Here is a 20,810-nt window from a genome sequence, read left to right on the forward strand (position 1 = left end):
GCCCCACTTGCCCCCGCCTCTGGGCGGCCCTGGGACATACTCCCTTTCCCCAATTTCCCCTCCCACTGAGAATCTGCCGTGAAAGGCCACAAGGCAGCACTGCTCCTGAGCAGGGGAACAAGCCCTCGGCACTGGCCTGCCAGTGCAAAGGGGGCATTAGCATCAGCAAGAAGCTAGTGTCTGTTACCAATAATTTGCAAGAAATTCACTGGTCTAAGGGCATTTCAGGCCTGATCAATTGATTGGAAGAACTTTGGTCGCAAACGGCTCTTGATTTTTTCTGCTGTATTATGAATAGTTGGGATGACTTTACCACTCTGTCCTGGTCTTTCTCTAAACCACCAGGAAATAAACCCTCTCTGCGCATTTGGGTAAAATACACAGCAAACTCATTGTGCTCTTTCTTTAAAATACCGTCTCCGCAAAAACAAGATCACCCGGGAGCTAAAGAACGAGAAATAGGCCGTGTTGGATCAAGACACCAAGAACCGAGCTGCAGCAGGAGAATTTCACAGCGGCTTTGAGGCAAGTTCTGTATTTTGCTTAAACACCCGGGGAGCTGCAGGAACCTCCTGCCGCTCCCAGGGTCTGGGAGAGCTCGGAACGATGCCTGGATCAAGACGGGAAGAACAAACAGTAGCCGCCACGAACGACCCAGCGGTTCGGGTCAGAGCCACGAAGATTCGGGCACTTCCTTTCGCTTGCCGATTCCGATGAGGCAGTTTCATTCTGCGGCAATTTCAGGCTTTAGCGACTCCAGAGCCGCCTTCCCACACTGTGCAGCTGCTCCTTCCACAGGCCCTGGGGAAAAGCGCCCAAGGGGGAGAGAGACACATGGAGACGAGCCACTTGTTTCAAAATTAGAGTCTTTATTGCAAGGCCTGATCTTTGGCAGAGCTCTCCGCAGAAACGGCTGCTTTCCCTCGGCAAAAAAACAGCCCCAACCTGGTGACACAAAATCCTGTGTCAAAGCACAAAGAGCCAGAGGACGAGAGCAGGGACCGTTCTGCAGCTCCGTTAGAATCGGCCAGGCCCTTGCTGTAGTGTTCAAAGAGTTTAGCGTTGGGTACAGTCACCTGACTCGGGTGAAGTCCGGGTGGGAGGAGCCAACCCTCCCTTGGCACCATCTTTCTTCTCATCTCTGCTTCTACTGTCCCCAAGACGTAGGCTTTGCTCCCAGCAGCCCCTGCGGCAGGAGAGCCAGCGGGGCTCTCGCTTCCGGCCTTGGCTTGAACCGTCAGCGGGGCGCAGACGGGAACTGGCCAGAGGGAGGCGCCCTGCCAGATCGAAGGAACCAGCCGCCTCTCACCCGCCTGCTGGATCCAGAGGCTGTGGCGAGAAAGTGAAGAGGGCGCCCCCTGCTGGGTGAAGCCTGGCTGTAAGAGGTGCTTTGATGCACCATGGCACCGAACTGGGCACCAACTGGATGGGACGAGGGTAGAAGAGCAAGATCCCCTCAGAGCCCCATTTTGGAGAGCTCTCCCCTGACACACCACATAGCGGGGACACCAGCTCTGCTCCCACGGATTACAGGGGATCCTGCTGGATCGTGTTTGGCCCTTAGCCCCCGCATGCTGGCTGGCTCTCTGAGGCTCTAATACTGTGTTGGCTGGTGATGGCAGACACCCCGGATCCCCCCTCTCCTGCACTGATGGCATCACGCACAGCATCAGAGCGAGGGGGAGGGGGCAGGAGGCGTTTGGGCTCCGTGGGCTGGGGAGCAGAGAGGGGGCAGTTTTCCGGTTCCATGCTCAGCAGATTCTCTCCCTCTCCCCCAGACCCAGGGACAGGGCATAAGGCCAGCACAGGCGCCAGGGGAGATCAGCACCGAGGAGAATGTAGCTCTTCTGCTCCTGGGACGAAGCCCCCCTTGCCCCACCCCAGGATGGGAGCTCTGTCCCCTCGTCCCGGAGAGCCTGTGTTCCCACCGCCCATGGCACCCGCTGATCAATACCACCCCGCAGTGCCCCTCTGGCCTCTTCCGCCTGCACATCCAAGCCATTTCCAGACCCTCCCCCCTGCAGACGGGGAAATGGACGCAGAGCATGGAGGTGACGCGCCCCGGGTCACAGGACTCAAGCATCCTGATGCCCAGTCCCCTGCTCTACCTGCTAGACATTACTCCCTTCCCAGAAGGGCACCGCTCCGCCCCTGCGGAGCTGGGACCAGCACAGGGCGAGGCGGGGAGCAGGTGGGGGCCAGCCTGAGGAGTTGTGGGTAGAACACGGCCCCATTGTTCTCTGCTGGCCCTTGGCAGCTCCCAAGCACAGAGAAGTGCCGTGCTCCCGCAGGGCTGGGCCGGAAATGTTCCCGAGCTCCCAACATGAGGCGGATGCAGCGCCCGGATCCTGGTGCCGCTCACTTCCGCTTGTCGCTGCCAGCCGATTCCGCCGGGGACTCTTGCGTGGGTAGCGGTGCCTCTGGCGAGGGAGTGGAGGAGGAATTAGGGAGAGCGGCAGCTTCTGGCCTCTGGGGGGCTCTAGCTCAGAGCTCCAGTCCCCTGCCTGGATCAGGCAGGGGGCATGGGCAAGGGACCCTCAGAGAGAGTCACTCGGCTCCTGTTACTTCCTGCACAGGACAGCCTCACCTAACCCACCACTGCCACCTCCAGAGCCTCTGGCAGCGTTGCCAGCCTGGGGCACAGGGAGGGACTCGCCCCTTGTCTTGCAGAGCTGGGAATGGAACCCAGGAGTCCTGGCTCACAGGCCTGTGCTCGGTCCACTCGAATCTGCTTCCCCTGCTCCCCTCTCCCCAATGGGGCCCTGGCTGCCCGTCAGCATGGAGACTGACACTGGCCCACAGGAGACACAGCTTGGGAGTGTGACCCATGGGAGCCATGAACCTCAGCCCCAAAGGGCCCACTGGGGCCTGGCTAGTGTGGGGCAGGGCCAGCAGGAAAGGCAGAGCCTGCCCGGGGAGGGGGAGGGGAGGGCAGTGCCCTCCAGGGTGGAGCTGGGGCGGGTCAGGGGCTGATGCTGTCCTTCAATCCCTGTAATCATCTGCAATGGGACAAGCAGCCAGCCGCCAGAGCCGGCCATGTGACCATGCTGCACTGTGCTGGCCCCCCCGGTGGCAGGGAGGCTGCCCCATGGCTCCTACCTTCCCTCTCCTCCACGATGGTGCCGACAGGGCTGTCGGGCGCGGGTCCCTGCTGGCTCCAGTGCTGCGAGCGGAACATCACCATCTCCTCCAGGTTGCGCACCACCGTCACGGCGCCCTTCTGTGGCGGCACCGGGGGCCGGGGCGGCTCCGCCCCTCTGCGAGAGGGGGGCGGGGTGAGAGCCTTGGCTTGGGGATGGGCACCTAGCGTGGCACCCGAGGGAGAGCCCGGGCTGATCGCTCCCCCCTCCTAACCAGTCTACCCACCCAGGGGGCTGGGAACCTTCCCCATCTCCAGCTAGGGGAGCCGGGGCGGCACCATGCAGGGCGAGGGCCTGGCTTGGAGGGAGCCAGGACCCAGAAGCCAGCTGCCTGCCTGCGCCCGCATCCCGTTCGGTCTCAGCCCCCAGCCAAGCACAGGGACCTCACCCAGCACAGAGCTACGCCACCCGGGAGCCTCCCTCCCTTCCCCCACGGCCAGCCTGCTCACCTGTCGGGGGACACGATGCCCGTGTGGCTGAGGGAGCGTCTCACCTGCGAGGCCAGAAAGCGGGAGAGGGTCAGATGGAACCGAGCGAGCTGGGGGCGCCGGGCGGCTCTGGAGCTAGTTCAGATCCAGCTCAGACTGGCAGCGCGGGCACACATCTGATGACTGCCGGGGGGGCCCAGCCATGAGCCATGCTGGGATCATAGCAACGTCCTTAGCAAAGAGGCCGAGGATAAACTGACCCCAGACACTCTGCTCAGAAGCTTGCCCGGGCTCTGCCCTCTCTGGGGCCATGCCCAGAGCCCAGCTAGCTGCCAGCCGACCCACACAGCCCCGTCCCCGCACTTGGGGCATGCTGGATTTCTGATCTGTCCTAGGCAGATGCCATTGCTCGTCCAAATGCTGCCCCCCCTGCCCCAGGGAGGCTCTTACTCTCTGGGAGTGCGGGAGTTTGGTGCCCACGAAGTCCTGGGGCAGGGGGGACGGCGAGGGCTGGTAGAGCTCGGGTGCCAGGCGGGCGTTGGCGAATTTCATGCACTCCTCCAGCGTGGAGATGAACTGGCTGCAGGTGGCTCTGAGCAGGGAGGAGGCTTCGTTCATCTTCTGGGAACAGGGAGGACAGAGGGTTAACCGAGAGGAACGGCCACCCACAATCCTTTGCGCTTCTGTAGCACCAGCCTCTCCAAGCCTGCTGTTCAGGTGGGGAAACCGAGGCAAAGAGAGGGGCAGTGACTTGGCCTGGCCACCCAGTGAGTCGGTGGCCTCCCCGCCCCTTTTTAGCCGGCTCCGTGGCATCGCAGACATGCGTGCCAAGGCACTGCTCAGAAGAGAAGCAGCTTTGGGGAGAGAGCCATGCCTAGCGGACAGAGCAGGGGAGTGGGAATCAGGATTCTCGGGTTCTTTCCCAGCCTCTGGGCGCAGAGTGGGGTCTAGTGGTTAGCTCGGGGGCTCACATCCATGCACACGTTCCCTCCTGGACCCCGCCCCATCCGCTTATGCTGCGAAGCCTCATACCCCATGAGGAGCCCGGCCCCTTGAGGTGGTGGTATCACAGCACCGCCCTGCAGCGGGGAGTTCCGCTGGTTGACTCCACACTGCAGCCCTCTCCGAGCTGCTGGAATCAGGCAGCCTTTGTGCCCCGGCAGGAGGGAGAGAGTAGCCAGGACCCGTGTCCTCCAGAGCCTCCTAAAAACCCAACAGCTCCCCTTTAACCCACCCTCCCCCACTCCCTTTGAACCTCGATATCGAGGGGGGAGCCATTGTCCTGGGGCCGCGTGGACTCCTGGACGTCCAAGACCTGCTGAGTCAGCACGTCGCAGTACAGCCGCAGCTCCGACAGCTTCCGGCCCAGGGACTCGCTGCTCAGGTGCATGGCTGGAGGGAGACGGGAAGATCAACATTGCCTCATTCCTATCCTGCTCCTCTGGAAGCCCCAGGCCCTGTATGGTATATGCAGGGACTGCTTTGCCCCTGCCACTGAAGTGCAGCCACCTCTGGGGTGGAACATAGCATCTGTTTAACAACCTGAAGTAACGCTGCACTAGTCTAAGACAGGAAGTGAAGAAAAAACAGAGGATCCAGCAGAAACTGTCCGGGGAGCCAGAATGGAATGACCCGCGTTGGGATTTAGCCAGGACACAGGGGTTGATGCCCCAGTTCCTACAGCGTGCACTGGGCTTGTTAATAAGTGGACCTGTCCTGTGTGGTGGCACTGGGCTCAGCACTGACCCAGAGAGGAACAGCGCCCCCTGCTGGAGTCACCCACCCTCCAGCACAACACCCCGTAGGGGAGAGCGCCTCCTACTGAGCCTCACTCTCTGCAGCCTAGTGCCTACCAGCACTGCACTCTGGGGTCTGTTTGCTCATTGCAAGGGGAGAGTGCGCCCCCTCACTGAGCCCCCACCACATCACTCCCTGCAGCACAGCCCCCTCTAGGGGTCAGGCCGTCCACTACTGGGCCCCACCCCATCATCACCGGCAAGTCAGAAGGATGAAATTCCGGTTCTCTGCAGGCACAGACGAGTGACTGTTTACTAAGGAGGAGGGAACGCCCGCACCTGAGCCCTTCTCTGCCGCCCGCTCCCCCCGCAAAACTGAAGGGTGCAGCCAGGCCTTCCACACCCCTCTGCGGCTGCAGTCTTGGGCCCGCAGGCATAGCTCTGCCGATGTCCCTCAGTCCCAAGCCCTGGGCTCCCCCAACCCCCCGATCTGTCCCTGACTCCTGACGTACATTCCCCCCCCCCGCCCGCTATTCCAGGCCCAGATCTGCCACACCCCAACGGAGATCACCGTTTCCCTGGCACGGTGCCCACCCCCTCCCTTCAGGGAGGACCCACCTTTGTCCTTCTGGCTCCGGCTGTCGCCCAAACAGGCTTTAGAGCTGCCCAGGGCCACCAGCCACTTCTGCCTCTCTGCAGCCCCCCCTGCCTTCAGGTAGAAATACTGCTCCCCTGGAATCACCAGCTCCATGCGCGTGGGGTCGGTGGGGTGCACTGCAGGGACAAGACAGTCGCTGGGCGCGTTCCCGGTGCTCGGGTAGCAGAGTCTGTTCTCACCTTGCATGACACGATCCAGCTCTGCAGCCAAAATCTAGGGACCCAGGGTTTCTCCAGGAGGAGAGTGGGAGTGGGGTCCAGTGGTTAGAGCAGGGGACTGACCACTAGGACTCCTGGGTTCTATGCCCAGCTCTGGGAGGAGAGTGAGATCTAGTGGTTAGAGCAGGGGACTGACCACTAGGACACCTGGGTTCTATGCCCAGCTCTGGGAGGAGAGTGAGGTCTAGCAGTTAGAGCAGGGGACTGACTACTAGGACACCTGGGTTCTATTCCCAACTCTGGAAGGAGGTCTAGCGGTTAGAGCAGGAGACTGCGCACTAGGACACCTGGGTTCTCTGCCTGATTCCAACAGCCGCACACTCTTTTGTGGAATTTGAGTACTAGATTGGACAAAGCCCTGGAAGAGTCTCCAGGGTGGTGATTCTTAAACTGGGGAGCTGTCCTGTCCCCCCCAGTAAAACCCTCAGCTGGCTGCAGACCAAGCCAGGGCTCTGAGGGGTTTCAGGACCCACTGAATCCAAGGGAAACCTCCCACCCGACTGATCGGCTCCCTTGGGGTGTGAGGTGCATCTTCAGTGGCACCACAACTGCGCTCAGAGGTAGGAGCGACGGGCAAATCTTAAGGGGGCAGAGACTGGGGAGGACAGAAATAGCCCAGATTTACATTTGTGGGCGGGTGTCTGTCTGTCAGGGAGGGGCAGGAGAGAGCAGCAAGGGATCGGAAGGGCCCATTGCAGAATCCGGCCCCCCAAGCGTTCGTTAAACTCTGGACCGTTGCCCTGCCAGGATCCCTGTCAGCAGCGCAGCGTGCCAGCCCCTCCTGGTCCAATCGCCTCCCACTACCCGCACAAGCGTCTCACCCAGCAGGGCACCAACCTTTGATCTCACAGACGGCCATCTTGATGCTGCCCTTGCTGCCTTTGCCCACGTCGTCCTGAGAGTCGTAGTAGGACAGGATGCCGCTGTCCAGGACAAAGTACCGTGGCTGCCAACCTACAGGGGAAAGGAAAGGCCAGTCACCCCCCTGACGCCTGCCAGGGCGCTTCTCTCCTCCAGGGAGCCCGGCTCCCTCAGCTGCTGCCTGGCGCACAAGAGCTCTGCCCACACAAGGCACAGGGCAGTCTGGTGACTACAGCATGGAGCCAGGACTCCTGGGTTCTATTTCCAGCCCTGGGAGGGCGTGGGGTCTCGTGCTTCGAGCAATGGGCCGGGAAGCAGGACTCCTGGATTCTATTCCCGGCTGTGGGAGAGGAGACGGTTCAGAGTCAGGACTCCTGGGTCCCATCCCTGTCTGTGCCCCCGACACGGCGCTTCCCCAGCGGTGTCTGTATGTGGGGTATTACAGGGGTGACGTGCTCCAGTGCAAGGGGCTAGAGATGTGCAAATGTAACGCTGACAGGATCATCGGGGCGCAGGATCGAACCTGGGACCTCTGAGATATCCCTATCGATCTTGCTCTACAGCCTTGGCTAACAGCCACTTGGCTTTTAGCTCATGCAGTAGAGGCGATCTTGCTCTCGCTCTCCCTCTCCGTGCCACTAGATGGGACAGAACCCCGCACCCAGGAGGCGTGTGGGTTAGGCAAAGCATCCGAGGGCCAGCAGGACAGGACCGAGGACGTTTCTCAGCAGCCAGCGGGTCCTATCCTGCCACCACCACTGCCCAGCGATGGCCACGGGGACACAGGCCTGGCCAGAGCAGATCAGCCACCTAGTCCAGCGCTTTGCCAACACACAGCACCCGGGCCTCTCCCATTGCTGGCCCCACGACAGAGGCCCAGTGCTGGAGAGTCTGGCAGTGGGATCCCAGGACGTCTCCCCATGGCTGGGTTCTAGGGGACACAGCCCAGGGGTGCTGGAGAGGACAGCAGGTTATTTGCTACCTTTGGGGTCCGCCCGTGTCACTTGCCCTGTAAGGGGGAGAGTTACAAGCCAACTCTGCATCCTCACGACCCCCCAGGCACAGGGTGGCCCCTGCCCCCAGTTGGCACCTGGCTCTCAGAACGGAACAGGGAGCGGCCCATGGGCCCGCTAGCCTTTGTGCCAAGCTCGGGACTGGGAGAGCCGGGTGCCACCCTGGAGCCTGCTGGGGGAAGGGATGGTGGGGTCCTCCCATCCCATCCGGAGTGGGTCATAGAGCTGGCCCCGTTCAAAGGGAGGGAGGCAGCCTGCCCCTCTTTGAAGGAAGTCATAAGCCTGGCATGGGGGGTGGGGGGGTCCAGGTCACAGTCCTGTGAACCTGGTTCAGGGGCAGTGAACCCACTTCAGGACGGAGGGGTCACAGACCTGTTCTGGTTTGGGGAGAAGGACATGGGCCTGCCCGGTTCGGGGGGAGCAGGCCCAGGTCAGGGGAGGAGGGCACAGAGATTCAGCCCGGTTGGCGGGGGGGAGGGGAGGGACACAGAGACCAGGCCTGGTTTGGGGGCGTGGGGGGGGGGAGGGTCACACAGACCTGGTCCAGTTCGTGGAGGGGGGTGGGGGGAGAGTCACAGAGACCTAGTCCAGTTCTGTGGGGGGAGGGTCACACAGACCAGGCCCAATTCAAGGGAGGAGGGTCACACAGACCTGGTCTGGTTCAGTTGGGGGCAGGTTATATAGACCTGGCCCAGTTCTGGGGGGTGTGTGTGTCACATAGACCTGGCCCAGTTTGGGGAGGGGGGTGTCACACGGACCTGGCCCAGTTTCGGGGGGGGGGGGTGTCACACAGACCTGCACCCGGTACAGTTGGGGGCGGGTCGCACGGACCTGGCCCGGTTCGGGGAGCTGGGTGGGGGGAGGGTCGCACAGCCCTGGCCCGGTTCGGGGAGCTGGGTGGGGGAGGGTCGCACGGCCCTGGCCCGGTTCGGGGAGCTGGGGGGGGGAGGGTCGCACGGCCCTGGCCCGGTTTGGGGAGCTGGGGGGGGGGGGGAGGGTCGCACGGCCCTGGCCCGGTTCGGGGAGCTGGGGGGGGGAGGGTCGCACGGCCCTGGCCCGGTTCGGGGAGCTGGGGGGGGGGCGGGGTCGCACGGACCTGGCCCGGGTCGAGGAGCTGGCGGGGGGGAGGGTCGGACGGCCCTGGCCCGGGTCGGAGGGGGGGGGGGAGGGTCGCACGGACCTGGCCCGGGTCGGGGAGCATGGGGGGAGGGTCGCACGGAGCTGGCCCGGGTCGGGGAGCTGGGGGGGGAGGGTCGCACGGACCGGGCCCGGGTCAAGGAACGGGGGGGGGGAGGGTCGCACGGACCTGGCCCGGGTCGAGGAGCTGGGGGGGGGGAGGTCGGAGGGGGGGGGGGGGGGGGGGGAGGGTCGCACGGACCTGGCCCGGGTCGAGGAGCTGGGGGGGGGGAGGGTCGCACGGACCTGGCCCGGGTCGAGGAGCTGGGGGGGGGAGGGTCGCACGGACCTGGCCCGGGTCGAGGAGGTGGGGGGGGGGAGGGTCGCACGGACCTGGCCCGGGCCGAGGAGCTGGGGGGGGGCGGGTCGCACGGACCTGGCCCGGGTCGAGGAGCTGGGGGGGGGGGCGGGTCGCACGGACCTGGCCCCGGTCGAGGAGCTGGGGGGGGGGAGGGTCGCACGGACCTGGCCCGGGACGAGGAGCTGGGGGGGGGGAGGGTCACACGGACCTGGCCCGGTCGAGGAGCTGGGGGGGGGAGGGTCGCACGGACCTGGCCCGGGTCGAGGAGCTGGGGGGGGGGAGGGTCGCACGGACCTGGCCCGGGTCGGAGGGGGGGGGGAGGGTCGCACGGACCTGGCCCGGGCCGAGGAGCTGGGGGGGGGAGGGTCGCACGGACCTGGCCCGGGCCGAGGAGCTGGGGGGGGGAGGGTCGCACGGACCTGGCCCGGGCCGAGGAGCTGGGGGGGGAGGGTCGCACGGACCTGGCCCGGGCCGAGGAGCTGGGGGGGGGATGGTCGCACGGACCAGGCCCGGGACGAGGTGCTGGGGGGGGGAGGGTCGCAGGGGCCTGGCCCGGGCCGAGGAGCTGGGGGGGGAGGGTCGCACGGACCTGGCCCGGGTCGAGGAGCTGGGGGGGGAGGGTCGCACGGACCTGGCCCGGGTCGAGGAGCTGGGGGGGGAGGGTCACACGGACCTGGCCCGGGTCGGAGGAGCGGGGGGAGGGTCGCACGGAACAGGCCCGGTTCGAGGGGGGGAGGGTCGCACGGACATGGCCCGGGTCGGCGCGAGCGGGGGGGGGGAAGGGACGCACGGACCTGGCCCGGGTCGGAGGAGCGGGGGGGAGGGTCGCACGGACCTGGCCCGGGTCGGGGAGCGCGGGGGGGGAGGGTCGCACGGACCTGGCCCGGGTCGGAGGAGCGGGGGGGGAGGGTCGCACGGACCTGGCCCGGGTCGGGGGAGCGGGGGGAGGGTCGCACGGACCTGGCCCGGGTCGGAGGAGCGGGGGGGGGAGGGTCGCACGGACCTGGCCCGGGTCGAGGAGCTGGGGGGGGAGGGTCGCACGGACCTGGCCCGGGTCGAGGAGCTGGGGGGAGGGTCGCACGGACCTGGCCCGGGTCGGAGGAGCGGGGGGAGGGTCGCACGGACCTGGCCCGGGTCGGAGGAGCGGGGGGAGGGTCGCACGGACCTGGCCCGGTTCGGGGGGGGGAGGGTCGCACGGACCGCGGACGGTCCGGCCCCCCCAGGCCAGGGGAATCCCAGACCCGCCCCCCCGGCCGTTACCCGAGAGGTAGTTGGTCCATTTCAATAACGCTCCCTCCATCGCCAGGGTAGTAAATGTGAGCCACCCATTGACAACACCGAAGCGACCAGCCAATCACAGGCCGAGGAAGGCGGGGCAATAGCGCTTTTGCCCAATAAAAAGGGCGGGATGGACATTGGGGCGGGATATGAAAAACGCCAGCCAATCACCATGGCAGATAGTCCACGGGTGGGCGGAAATTGCCGGCGTCTCACCAATGACATCAGCAGACCCCGTCCTGTGGCTAACGAGGGCCGCCATTTCCCCTACTTATTGCGCGCAAGGGCCTGTGGGTAATGTAGTTCTCCAGCCCATTCTTTTCCTCGGCGGCAAGGCAAGCAGAAAATACAAATCCCAGCGGGCCTTAGGGCAGCGGAGCGCGCGGCGGTGGATTGTGGGTAATACAGGCCTCCTGGCTCAGAGACTGGAGCTCAATGTCCCAGGATGCAGCGGGGCTACCCGGGTGCGTCTCACGGGTTTGTGGGTAATGTAGTCTTCCCTGCCCGCATGGCCCCGTGGAGGGGGCGGGGTGCGGACTCCATGTCCCAGGATGCATCGAGGCAGCGCCGTGCTGCGCGCGGGGGTTGTGGGTAATGTAGTCCCCCTGCCCGCGAGGCCAGGGACGGGGGTCCCCGGGAAGGACTCCATTTTCCAGGGATCCCTGGGCGGCGCGGGCGGCCTCCCCAGCCATTGTCGGTGGCGGCGCGCGCTGGCCGGAGAGGGGCTCCCACCCAGGGCTGCAGGCGAGGTGGCTCCGGTGGGGCAGGAGGAGGGAATGAGTGAGGAGGAGGAGGCCTGTGGGACCAAGAAGAGTGGCGGGTTCCCCAGGTAACGGGACGGCCCCTCCCCCCACGGGGGTACCCGAGGGGGGTCAGCCCCTCCCACTGGGAGGGGGAGGGGGATCTTGGGGGGCAGCCCCTCCCACTGCCCCCCACCACTGGGAGTCTTCTAGGGGGTCAGCCCCGCCCACTGCACCACTGGGGGCGGGTCTTGGGGGGGCAGCTCCTCCCACCACCCCAATGGGAGCTGTGGGGGGCACGTGCTCCCCTTGGCCCCCCCACCCCACTGGGTATGGGGGTGGGAGATCATGGGGTGGAGACAGCTGCTCCCACTGGGTACTGGGGTATCCTCAGACCGGGGCAGGACGGCTTCTCACACTGAGACCCACCACCCCAGGGGATATTCACTGGGGGCATCACGGGGGGGGGCTCTGGGTGTTTCATGTCCCAGGGCCAGCCCTGATCCGTGGTCGTTTCTGAGCCCGTGTCCCTGTGTCGTGTCCCCCGCCCCAGTATAGAGCAAATGCTTGCCTCCAATCCCGGAAAGACCCCAATCAGCCTTCTCCAGGAGTATGGCACAAGAATAGGCAAGACGCCCGTGTATGATCTACTCAAAGCCGAGGGACAAGCGCATCAGCCCAACTTCACCTTCCGAGTGACTGTCGGAGACATCAGCTGCACTGGTCAGTTACCCATGGGGGAGGCGGGGAAATACTGCTCCCAAACAGGGGCAACCTTGACACTGCCACCCACTTGAGGGGCCTGATCCTGAGCTGCCTCCTGCTGACAGGTCGTGTCTCTGCATTAAAGGTACCACTAGGGGGGCTGTGGATCAGGACTCTTGGCCTCTAGTCTGGGCTCTTTTTATAAAGTGCTTTTAGCCCTGTGGGTGGACGTGCTATGTAAGGTGCTGGTGCTCTAGTGAGCTGAGGGGGTGGTGACTAAGATTTTCTGAGGGGGATGGGAGTCGTCATCCCGGTGCATGGGGCCCATTCAGGCTGCAGGTGGAACTCGGAGCTTCTTGCCTCCTGATCTGGACCATGCCTGGGGCATCCTTGGCTGGAGGATCCCAGGGCCTCAAGGTCTTAGATTCAGCTGTTAGCACTTAAGGTCTTGTTTGGTAGCCTCCGAGCGGAGGGAGTTGGCTGGGTCTCAGCCCAGCTCCTAGTGGCACACGTGCCTCCATCATAGAAACAACCTCCCTGATTCTTGGCACTCGCCAGCCCCCCGTGGGCCACTCTTCAGGGCAGAATGAGTTCCTTGCCCTGCTGCTGTCCCTGCCTGGGGGCTAGAGGCTGTCGGCTTTTGGGAGCTGCTGACCTATCACTAGCACAGAGAGCAACTGAGTGACACAGCTGGGAATAGAACCCAGGACTCCTGACTCCCAGCCCCCCACTGCTCTAACTGCTAGACACCCTGCTTTCCAGGTCAAGGCCCAAGCAAGAAGGCAGCCAAGCACAAGGCAGCAGAGGTGGCCCTAAAGCTCCTGAAAGGGGGAAATATGCTGGAGCCAGCAGCATCGGAGGAATCCAGGTGAGGGGGGCAGAGCAGGGACCTGGGGCTTTGCTTAATTTGCATCTCAACTTCTTCGATCCCTTACCTGCAAACTCGCATCCAGACCCAAACCTCTCCTCTACTCCCCACTCCAATCCCGTCAGAGTAGAGAGGATTTGGCAGGGGGAGGGGGAAGAGTTGAGGATGGAGAAGCTCAGCTGAGGAAACAGTCCCCCCAGCTGGTGCAGCTTATGGGCTAGAGCACTGGACTGGGATTCAGGAGATTTGCGTTCTACTCCTGGCATTGCCACTGGCCTGCTGGGTGACCATAGGCAAGTCACTTCCCTTTTCTGTGCCTCAGTTTCCCCAGCTGTAAAATGAGGATAATGGTACTGATCTCATTAAAGTGCCTTGAGATCAGTGGGTGGAAAGCACTACATTAGAGCTGGGTGGTGGTGGTATTCATTGCTAAAACATCCCTAGTCCCCGCGATCCCTCTTCTGCCCCCAAGTGGCGCCACACCTAAACGTTTAGCGGTAGGAAGAGCTGGTTCTTGTTGTGCTCGGAGGCGCGAAGCCTGCTTTAATGTTTGTCACCTTTTATTTTCAAAGCTCTCCTTTCTCCCTAGAGCCCCTTTCTCAGCTCAGCACCGCGGCGGCCCCCGCAGCGCCCATCTTGCCTGCCGCCTCTCCCAGGTAAAAGGGAAAGCCACAGGGAGGGGCTCTGGGCCAGGGTCACCCAGCATGATCTTGGGACGCCTCCTTTTTTATTGGGGTGGGGAGGCTCAACTTAAAGACACCTCATAGAGGTTTGGTTATAAGAGCTGGTGGGGATGCCATATCCCAGCATGCATTGGGGCAGGATGGGGTTGTGGGTAATGTAGTCCTCCGGCTGATCCGGCCTGTAGGTAGAAGCCTGGTGAGGACTCTGTATCACAGGATTCATTGGGGCAGTAGAGTGCTTCGCAAGGGGTTGTGGGCAATGTAGTCCCCCTGCCTGCCTGGCCCATAGGCTGGTGCCTAATGGGAACTCGGGTATCAGGGCCCTATCAGCAGCACTGCCAATCTGCGTGCTATTTGGTATTTGTTCTTAAAGTCCCAGCTCCTGGAGTCATGTTATTTCACAGGGAATCTCAGCTTCCATTAAAAAACTGGATAAGTGTCTCGCTCTAGAGGTTGCCTAGAAAAGCTGCAAAAGGTTTAGTAACCACTAGGCAACTGTAAGAACTCAACAGTGATTATTGTTTAAAAATCACCTGATTCTTAAGCCAGTTTCCTGTTTTCTGAGCCCTCCAGGGTGGCCAGAGTATATTCAGGGTCCCAAGTTATGCACCCAAAAATCACTCAAATCCACGCTGGGGGCCATGCTTGGGAAACTCTCTGGCCTGGTGGGCTCAGAGGCACATACATCTCGCCCGCACCTTTCATCCCAAAATGTCTTTGAGTGTTGGGTTGTGTCACCCATCTCTGTGATGCAGCTGTCCCTGGGGCAGAGCATGGCAGGTGTCTTACAGCGATACCACTGCAGTTTAGGGCAGGGAGTGAAGAAGGAGCCTGTTGGTAATTGAAAGTGCAGGGGGTATTTGGGATTCGTTCCCCAACTCTTGTGAAAAGAGCCAGGGGGACTCGTGTGACCCTCAGTGCTTAGGCCCTCGCTGTCACGGCTCAGCTAAACAGCACCACCTCTGGCACCGCCTGCTAGTGCCAGGCTCGGGGCCTGGAGTCTGCGCTGACTCAGAGGGGAGAGGGCACCCTACTGACCCCCCATTGTACTCCCTGCAGCACAGCGCCCCCTAGCATCCTGCTGGAGCATTGCAGCCTGTGCCTTCCACTAAATCACCCATCCCAGTTCCACTGGGCGTCTCCTGCCAGTGGCTCCCCACCCCCTCCCGCAAACCCCTGGCACTCCAGCCGACTCCTTGGCCAAGGGCTGTAGGGAGCAACCCAGGCGGTCAGCTCAGCCCCCGTCACTGAGTGCCATTGTGTCTCACTCAGAAGCTCACAGATGGAGGTGAAGTCGCCCGTCTCGCCCCAGCAGTCGGAGTGTAACCCCGTGGGGGCGCTGCAGGTAGGTGCGGTCGTGGCACTTCGCATTGTGGGGCGGGGGCCTCTGCTCACTTTGGGGAGCGGGAGTGCCCCAGATAAGGCTGGTTGGGTTGGGGATGAAGCTAGTGAAGCAAAAGGCTTCATCACCCTCGAGTACCAGAGACCCCGGGTGGCCAGATGGAGCAGAGTGGCTGGAACGGGTTGATTAGGTCCAAATCCTGACAGCGGTTTGATGGCTCATGGGTGGATCTGAGGCTTTGCCATCTCTGTTAACAGCTTCAGCAGACAGGGGTCCCTCTAGCAGGTGGTTCGGGGCAGGACTGGGGCTGCCCCCCACCCTGTGGCTACAGAACTCCAGTGCTATCTAGCTGGCCCCTTTCAGCAGTTCTCAGATCCCAGGATTGTTACTGGAAGAACCAAACCACAGCGGATGTGCCCAGTCCCATGTGTCTCACCTGTGGCAGTCAGGTTCCCTCAGCCCCTCAAGTGTGGGGGTGTTGAGGGGTGAGACTCACTGTGCCATGTGAGGACCCCTTCCAATAGCATTTGGGTTCCTAATCCCCTTGGGACCTCTGCCCAGATGGGCTGTCCCCAACCACAGACACTGGGCAGCCCAGGTGCTGTTGGGCAAACTCCCCACCCTCCCCTTGAGTTTACCCTGGTTGGGCTCTCGGTTTCCATGGCTTCTGCTGAGCCAGTCTGCAAAGCAGGTAGGTTGCCATGGTGACTTAGGGATGCATATGTTGATGGCTAGAGCACTGGACTGGGACTCTGGAGACCTGGATTCTCTTCCTGGCTCTGCTACCGATCTCAGCCAAATCGATTCCCCACTCCATGCCTCAGTTTCCCCTCCTTTCTCTGTTCGGGGCAGGGGCTGTCTCACCTGGTGTCTGTGCAGCACAATGAGACTCTGATCTCAACTGAGATCTCTAGGCACGACCATGATAAAAACAGTGAAACTAGGGCTGTCAATTAACTGCAGTTAGCTCAAAACAAATTAACTCGATTAAAACAATTAATTGTGATTAATCACCCCCGTTAAATTTATTATAGCTATTTGGAGATATTTTTCTACATTTTAAAAAATCTTGATTTCAGTTACAAGACAGAATACAGTGTGTCCAGTGCTGACTTTCTATTACTATTTTTTATTACAAATATTTGCATTGCTGAAGAGATAGGCAAAAGAAATCATATTTTTCATTTCACCTCATACAAGTACTTTAATGCAATCTCTTTATCATGAAAGTGCAACTTACAAATGTAGAATTATTTGGTTTTTTTACATCATTGCACACAAAACCAAAACAATGTAAAACTTTAGCATCTATAAGTCCATTCAGTCCTACTTCTTGTTCAGCCAATTGCTCAGACAAACAAGTTTGGTTACATTTGCAGGAGATAATGCTGCCCGCTGCTTGTTCACAATGTCACCTGAAAGCGAGAACCGGCATTTGCATGGCATTGTTGTAGCTGGCAATGCAAGGTATTTGTGCGCCAGATGCGCTAAACATTCATATGCCCCTTCATGCTTCGACTTGTAGATCTGCACAATTTTTTTTTTTACAGTGCAAGTATTTGTAATAAAAAAATAATATAAAGTGAACACTGTGTACTTTGTATTTTGTGTTGTAATTGAAATCAATGTGTTTGAAAATAGAGGAAAAAATAACACCCAAAAATATTTATAATAAAGTTAAATGGGTATTCTGTTATTGTTTAACAGTGCGATTAAAACTGCAATTAATCTCAATTTTTTCTCATGATTAATCACTGTTTTTTTAATCTTGCAATTAATCGTGATTAATATTTTTAATCGTTTGACAGCCCTAAATGGGACCCAAACTTCACATGGGCCACTAAGTGTCAGGCTGCGGGGGGGCAGAGGGGGGTTGGTCTGCACTGACCATGGCTGGATTCAGACTTGCCCCAGCCAGTTACCCCCCTCCTCCAGTCCCTGGTGTTTAATGGTAGTTGCTTGCCCAGGCTGTCTGGATAGGAATCTGCCTGCAAGGGGTATCGGGGACTGCCCTGTCCTGGGTGTTCGGTGCCAGTCTTAGGGCCTCTACACCCAGGTCCCTGGCACTGGCCTTGCTGGTGCTCACACCATGTGTCCCAGCTGTGCCTGGGGCCAGCCTGCCTCTGGGATCAGTGGGGTCAGGCGGTCCCTCCACTCCCCTACCTGAGGAGGATCCTGCCAAGGCTCTGATGATACCTCGTTGTCTCCCTCCCCAAGGAGCTGGTGGTTCAGAAGGGCTGGAGGCTGCCGGAATACACCGTCACCCAGGAGTCAGGGCCTGCCCACCGCAAGGAATTCACCATGACCTGCCGGGTCGAGAGGTTCATCGAAATAGGTAACTGCCGGCCGTGTACTGAGGCGACATGGGTGATGGGAGCGTCTCTACCTCCCATGGGGAGAAGAGGGTCCTGGGGTGGGGTGGTGGGGGGTGTTCAGATTCATTCCAGAGACACATGGCGCCCCTAAAGCGGGTGAGTGAATCTGGTGTTCAAAGGTGGAGCCAGGGAGGGGCCGGGCAGGGTCCTGACCCACAGTCCCCTGCTGTCCCAGCCCTGGGCTCCCAGCCCCCCAGCTCGGCCAGTGCCCCTCAATCCTGACCCACAGCCCCTGCTACTCCAGCCCTGGGCTCCCCCTAGCTCTGCCGGTGCCCCTCAATCCCGACCCGCAGCCCCCTGCTAGCCCAGGCCTCTCTTGAAGGCCCATTGGTGATTTTTTCCCAGACAAGGCCCCAGGGGACTCCTTGGTGCAGCCAAAGGGATCCTCTTCTAGCCCTTCCCTCTGCTGTGCAGGAGTTAACCCCCTGTTCCCCAGAGGGCAGGCGGTGCCCAGGGCAGGCTGTGGGCATCAGCAATGACAGCGCTCCCTCCGCCTCCCCCTGCAGGGAGCGGCACCTCCAAGAAGCTGGCCAAGCGCAATGCGGCGGCCAAGATGCTGGTGCGGATCCACAACGTGCCCATGGACCAGCGGGAGGGCAGCGAGGCCGAGGTGGAGGAGGACCAGTTCTCCATTGTGAGTGCGGGAGGGCAGGCTGCTTGGAGAGGAAGGCCTCACCTTCTGATAGAGGAGGTGTGTCCGTAGAGACTACACCTCCCAGCATGCAGTGCTCTGTGCTACTAAGAGACAGTGGGGTCTCACCCTTTGATTGGGGAGGTGTGGCTGTAGAAACTACAACTCCCAGCATGCAGTGCTCCATGTTGCTTGGAGGCGCGGGGGGGGGGTCTGGGCTTCCAGCAGGGGAGTGGGTGGCCCATGGAGACTATAAGCTGCGCAACAGATTGCATGCTGGGAGCTGGAGGCAATGGGGCCTTGCCCTCTCTAATGGAGGGGACAGCCTATGGAGACTACACCTCCCAGCATGCAGTGCACCATGCTGCTTAGAGACAAAGGGGCCTGGTGAGGTGGGGTGGCAACCTGTGGGGGCTACCAGGCCCGGCCTGCAATATGCCCCTTCGTGCTGAGCAGCTGGGCTCAAAGTAGTGGCTTGTCCACCCTACGGCATAGCTGTGCCGGCGGGCCCTGGAGTGTAGAAGTGGGGGTTCCTGCATGGGCACGGTGGGCAGGGCCGTGCCCGCGTCAGGGCACGTCCCTTTTCCCACCCCCGGGCAGCGCAGCGGATCTGCATTGTAAGCGTAGGCCAGGCCTAGACGTGCTCCCCCCCACACCTTGCCCCTTGGCCACTGCTCTCTCCCCCACCCCAGACGGCGGGGAACAAGCTGGACAGTCTGAAGGGCCGGCTCTCGGGCTGCACCTGGGACTCGCTGCGCAACTCGGCCGGCGAGAAGATCCTGCATCTCAAGAGCCACCCGCTGGGGGCGCTCAACGCCGGCTTCTGCAGCCTCCTGCAGGAGCTCTCCGAGGAGCAGAGCTTCGACATCAGCTACCTGGACATCGGTAAGGGGCCGGGATCCCATGCAGCCCCCGCCGGGCCCCCAGGAATGCTCTGCCGGGCCGTTGAGGGCTGGCACTGTCCCGCTGTGGGGCGAGGGCTCCACTCCACCCATGGGCCAGCACTGCCCCCCTCTGTGGGGTGTGGGTCCCCCAGCCCCTTAGAGCTTTGCTGCATGCTTGGGGGCTCCTCGGGCTGGTCGTGGGGAGCGGGGCAGCGACCTCCAGAGTATTACTGCTGACGCCAGCCTTGGTGGGAAAAGCGCCCTGCCCCCCCCAACAGGGGCTCCGCCCGTCACCCTGTGCCCCTTCCCCTCCCCCAGGCCTGAGCACCCTGCCCCTCCACCCCTCGGGGCTCAGCAGCCCCCCAGGCACACCTTGCAGTGCTCAGATCCACGTCCCCCCGGAGCTCAGCCTGCAGCGCCCCCGGCCCTGACACCCCATCTCTCCCCGCAGACGAGATGAGCCTGAGCGGCCTGTACCAGTGCCTGGTGGAGCTGTCCACGCAGCCGACCACGGTGTGCCACGGCTCCGCCGCCTCCCGCGCCGCCGCCCGCTCCGCCGCTGCCCGCAACGCCCTGCAGTACCTCAAGATCATGGCGGGAGGCAAATGAGGAGGCGCCTGGGCCCAGCAGAGCCCCTGGGGCCGTGGACACTCAGCCAGGTGGGTGCCCGGAGCCACGCCGGCACACGCCTCCCCAGGCCGGGGCTGGGGCAGACGCAGGTTGGACCCATACGCAGCCCCATGGCCAGGGCGGGGTGTCCTGCTGCCCCCGACTCACGAGGGGCTGGATCTGGAGCCCCCAGGAGAGATGCCAGCCCTGCCCCTGCAGCCTCTGCCGGGCCTGAGTGGGCTCTGGGACGTACTGGGCTCTGAGGTGCGGTGCCCATTCGCTCCGACACCCCCTCCACACGTGGGGGCAGTGCAGTAGCCCACCCTAGCAGGAGATCGCTCCAGGGAGCCGTGGGCTCATCCACTGAGTCCCCCTCCCCCAGCTGAGTCCAGCGCTCTCCTCCACTGCACTGTTGGGGGTGGGGGTAATGCTGCCCCCCAGCTGCCATCCAGCTCCAGCCACACAGAGCAAAAGTTCTTATTGGCCATAGGGAGGGTCAGGGCTCCCCTCTCTCCTATCCCTGTCCCCACATCCCCAGACTGGTCAGCAGCCTCTGACTGCCCCCTGACCCAGGCGGGGCTGGCCCCCCCGGGAGTTGCTCCCCTACACCCTCGCTGTCAGCAGCCAAAGCACCATGCTAGGAACTGAGTCCCGAGCAGATTTGGAGCATGGAGCTGCCCGCCCCAGGGGTCTGTGCTGGAGCCACCCCCATGGGACTGGAGCGGGGGCATGGCGAGGGCGGGGCAGATTTTTATTGTTATTTAAAGGCGAGACACGACGTTTTTTAAGACCAAATTCAGGTGCAGCCAGCCCCTGCCGCGGGCACAAGGACCTTGCTGCAGGATCAGATCCCCTCTGGGAGGGGCAGCTGCCTTTGCGTCCCTGGCTGGCAGGATCCCTCCCTGTCCTGATCAGCGTCTGGGCCGTGCCAGGGGAGTCGCAGGGCCCCAGCGCTGGAGCCCATGGGTGGATCGTGGGGGGGCTGTCCCGAAACCCGCGCTGGGGGAGATGGGAAATAAACTGGATGGAGGGGTTCTCCGATGTTGGCGTGTTTCCTTTTGGGGTGACGGGAAGGGGCCAGCTGAGTCTTGGGCTGGGTGGGTGCAACTGGGCGATGGGGGCCAATCTGAGGGCCAGTAGTGGAGCGTGGGCAGCCGAGTGGAG

General features: G+C 62.0%; 2 protein-coding genes across 7 annotated transcripts; one reads left to right on the top strand and one right to left on the bottom strand.

Moving 5' to 3' along the window:
• Positions 1-849: 849 nt before the first annotated feature.
• On the bottom strand, positions 850-11,135 carry LOC123353730 (pleckstrin homology domain-containing family A member 3-like). Of its 5 annotated transcripts, none has more exons than XM_044995107.1 (8): positions 11,026-11,086; positions 7,018-7,134; positions 5,923-6,078; positions 4,824-4,960; positions 4,019-4,189; positions 3,590-3,633; positions 3,100-3,257; positions 850-2,420 (listed from the first exon to the last, which is right to left on the bottom strand). In XM_044995107.1, the coding sequence occupies exons 1-8, from the start codon at positions 11,069-11,071 to the stop codon at positions 2,359-2,361; spliced, it is 891 nt and encodes a 296-aa protein (XP_044851042.1). In that variant the 5' UTR covers positions 11,072-11,086; the 3' UTR covers positions 850-2,358. The 5 variants fall into 5 exon arrangements, with proteins under 5 accessions (XP_044851042.1, XP_044851044.1, XP_044851040.1 ...); XM_044995109.1 differs by lacking the exon at positions 11,026-11,086 and adding an exon at positions 10,792-10,885; XM_044995105.1 differs by lacking the exon at positions 850-2,420 and having other exon boundaries at positions 2,428-3,257; positions 4,019-4,186; positions 11,026-11,135.
• A 277-nt stretch (positions 11,136-11,412) lies between these two features.
• On the top strand, positions 11,413-20,671 carry TARBP2 (TARBP2 subunit of RISC loading complex). Of its 2 annotated transcripts, XM_044995102.1 has the most exons (9): positions 11,413-11,638; positions 12,103-12,272; positions 13,017-13,122; positions 13,695-13,778; positions 15,078-15,150; positions 17,365-17,482; positions 18,029-18,156; positions 18,846-19,038; positions 19,489-20,671. In XM_044995102.1, exons 1-9 carry the CDS (start codon positions 11,586-11,588, stop codon positions 19,644-19,646), a joined length of 1,083 nt encoding a protein of 360 aa, XP_044851037.1. In that variant the 5' UTR covers positions 11,413-11,585; the 3' UTR covers positions 19,647-20,671. The 2 variants fall into 2 exon arrangements, with proteins under 2 accessions (XP_044851037.1, XP_044851038.1); XM_044995103.1 differs by lacking the exon at positions 11,413-11,638 and having other exon boundaries at positions 12,264-12,399.
• Positions 20,672-20,810: the final 139 nt, after the last annotated feature.

This window comes from Mauremys mutica, chromosome 20, assembly GCF_020497125.1.
Source record: "Mauremys mutica isolate MM-2020 ecotype Southern chromosome 20, ASM2049712v1, whole genome shotgun sequence".
Classification (NCBI taxonomy): domain Eukaryota; kingdom Metazoa; phylum Chordata; order Testudines; family Geoemydidae; genus Mauremys; species Mauremys mutica.

Bases quoted from the DNA above. Each gene is read 5' to 3' on its own strand.
- TARBP2 (XM_044995102.1), top strand. From the start codon at position 11,586: ATGAGTGAGGAGGAGGAGGCCTGTGGGACCAAGAAGAGTGGCGGGTTC. The intron at 13,779-15,077 runs GTAAAAGGGAAA...TGTCTCACTCAG, and splicing joins TTGCCTGCCGCCTCTCCCAG to AAGCTCACAGATGGAGGTGA. The intron at 19,039-19,488 runs GTAAGGGGCCGG...CTCTCCCCGCAG, and splicing joins CATCAGCTACCTGGACATCG to ACGAGATGAGCCTGAGCGGC.
- LOC123353730 (XM_044995104.1), bottom strand. From the start codon at position 11,071: ATGGCGGCCCTCGTTAGCCACAGGACGGGGTCTGCTGATGTCATTG. The intron at 6,079-7,017 runs GTTGGTGCCCTG...TTGTCCCTGCAG, and splicing joins GGCCGTCTGTGAGATCAAAG to TGCACCCCACCGACCCCACG. The intron at 4,190-4,823 runs GTTCAAAGGGAG...CCCTGTTCCCAG, and splicing joins GCTCCCCCCTCGATATCGAG to AAGATGAACGAAGCCTCCTC.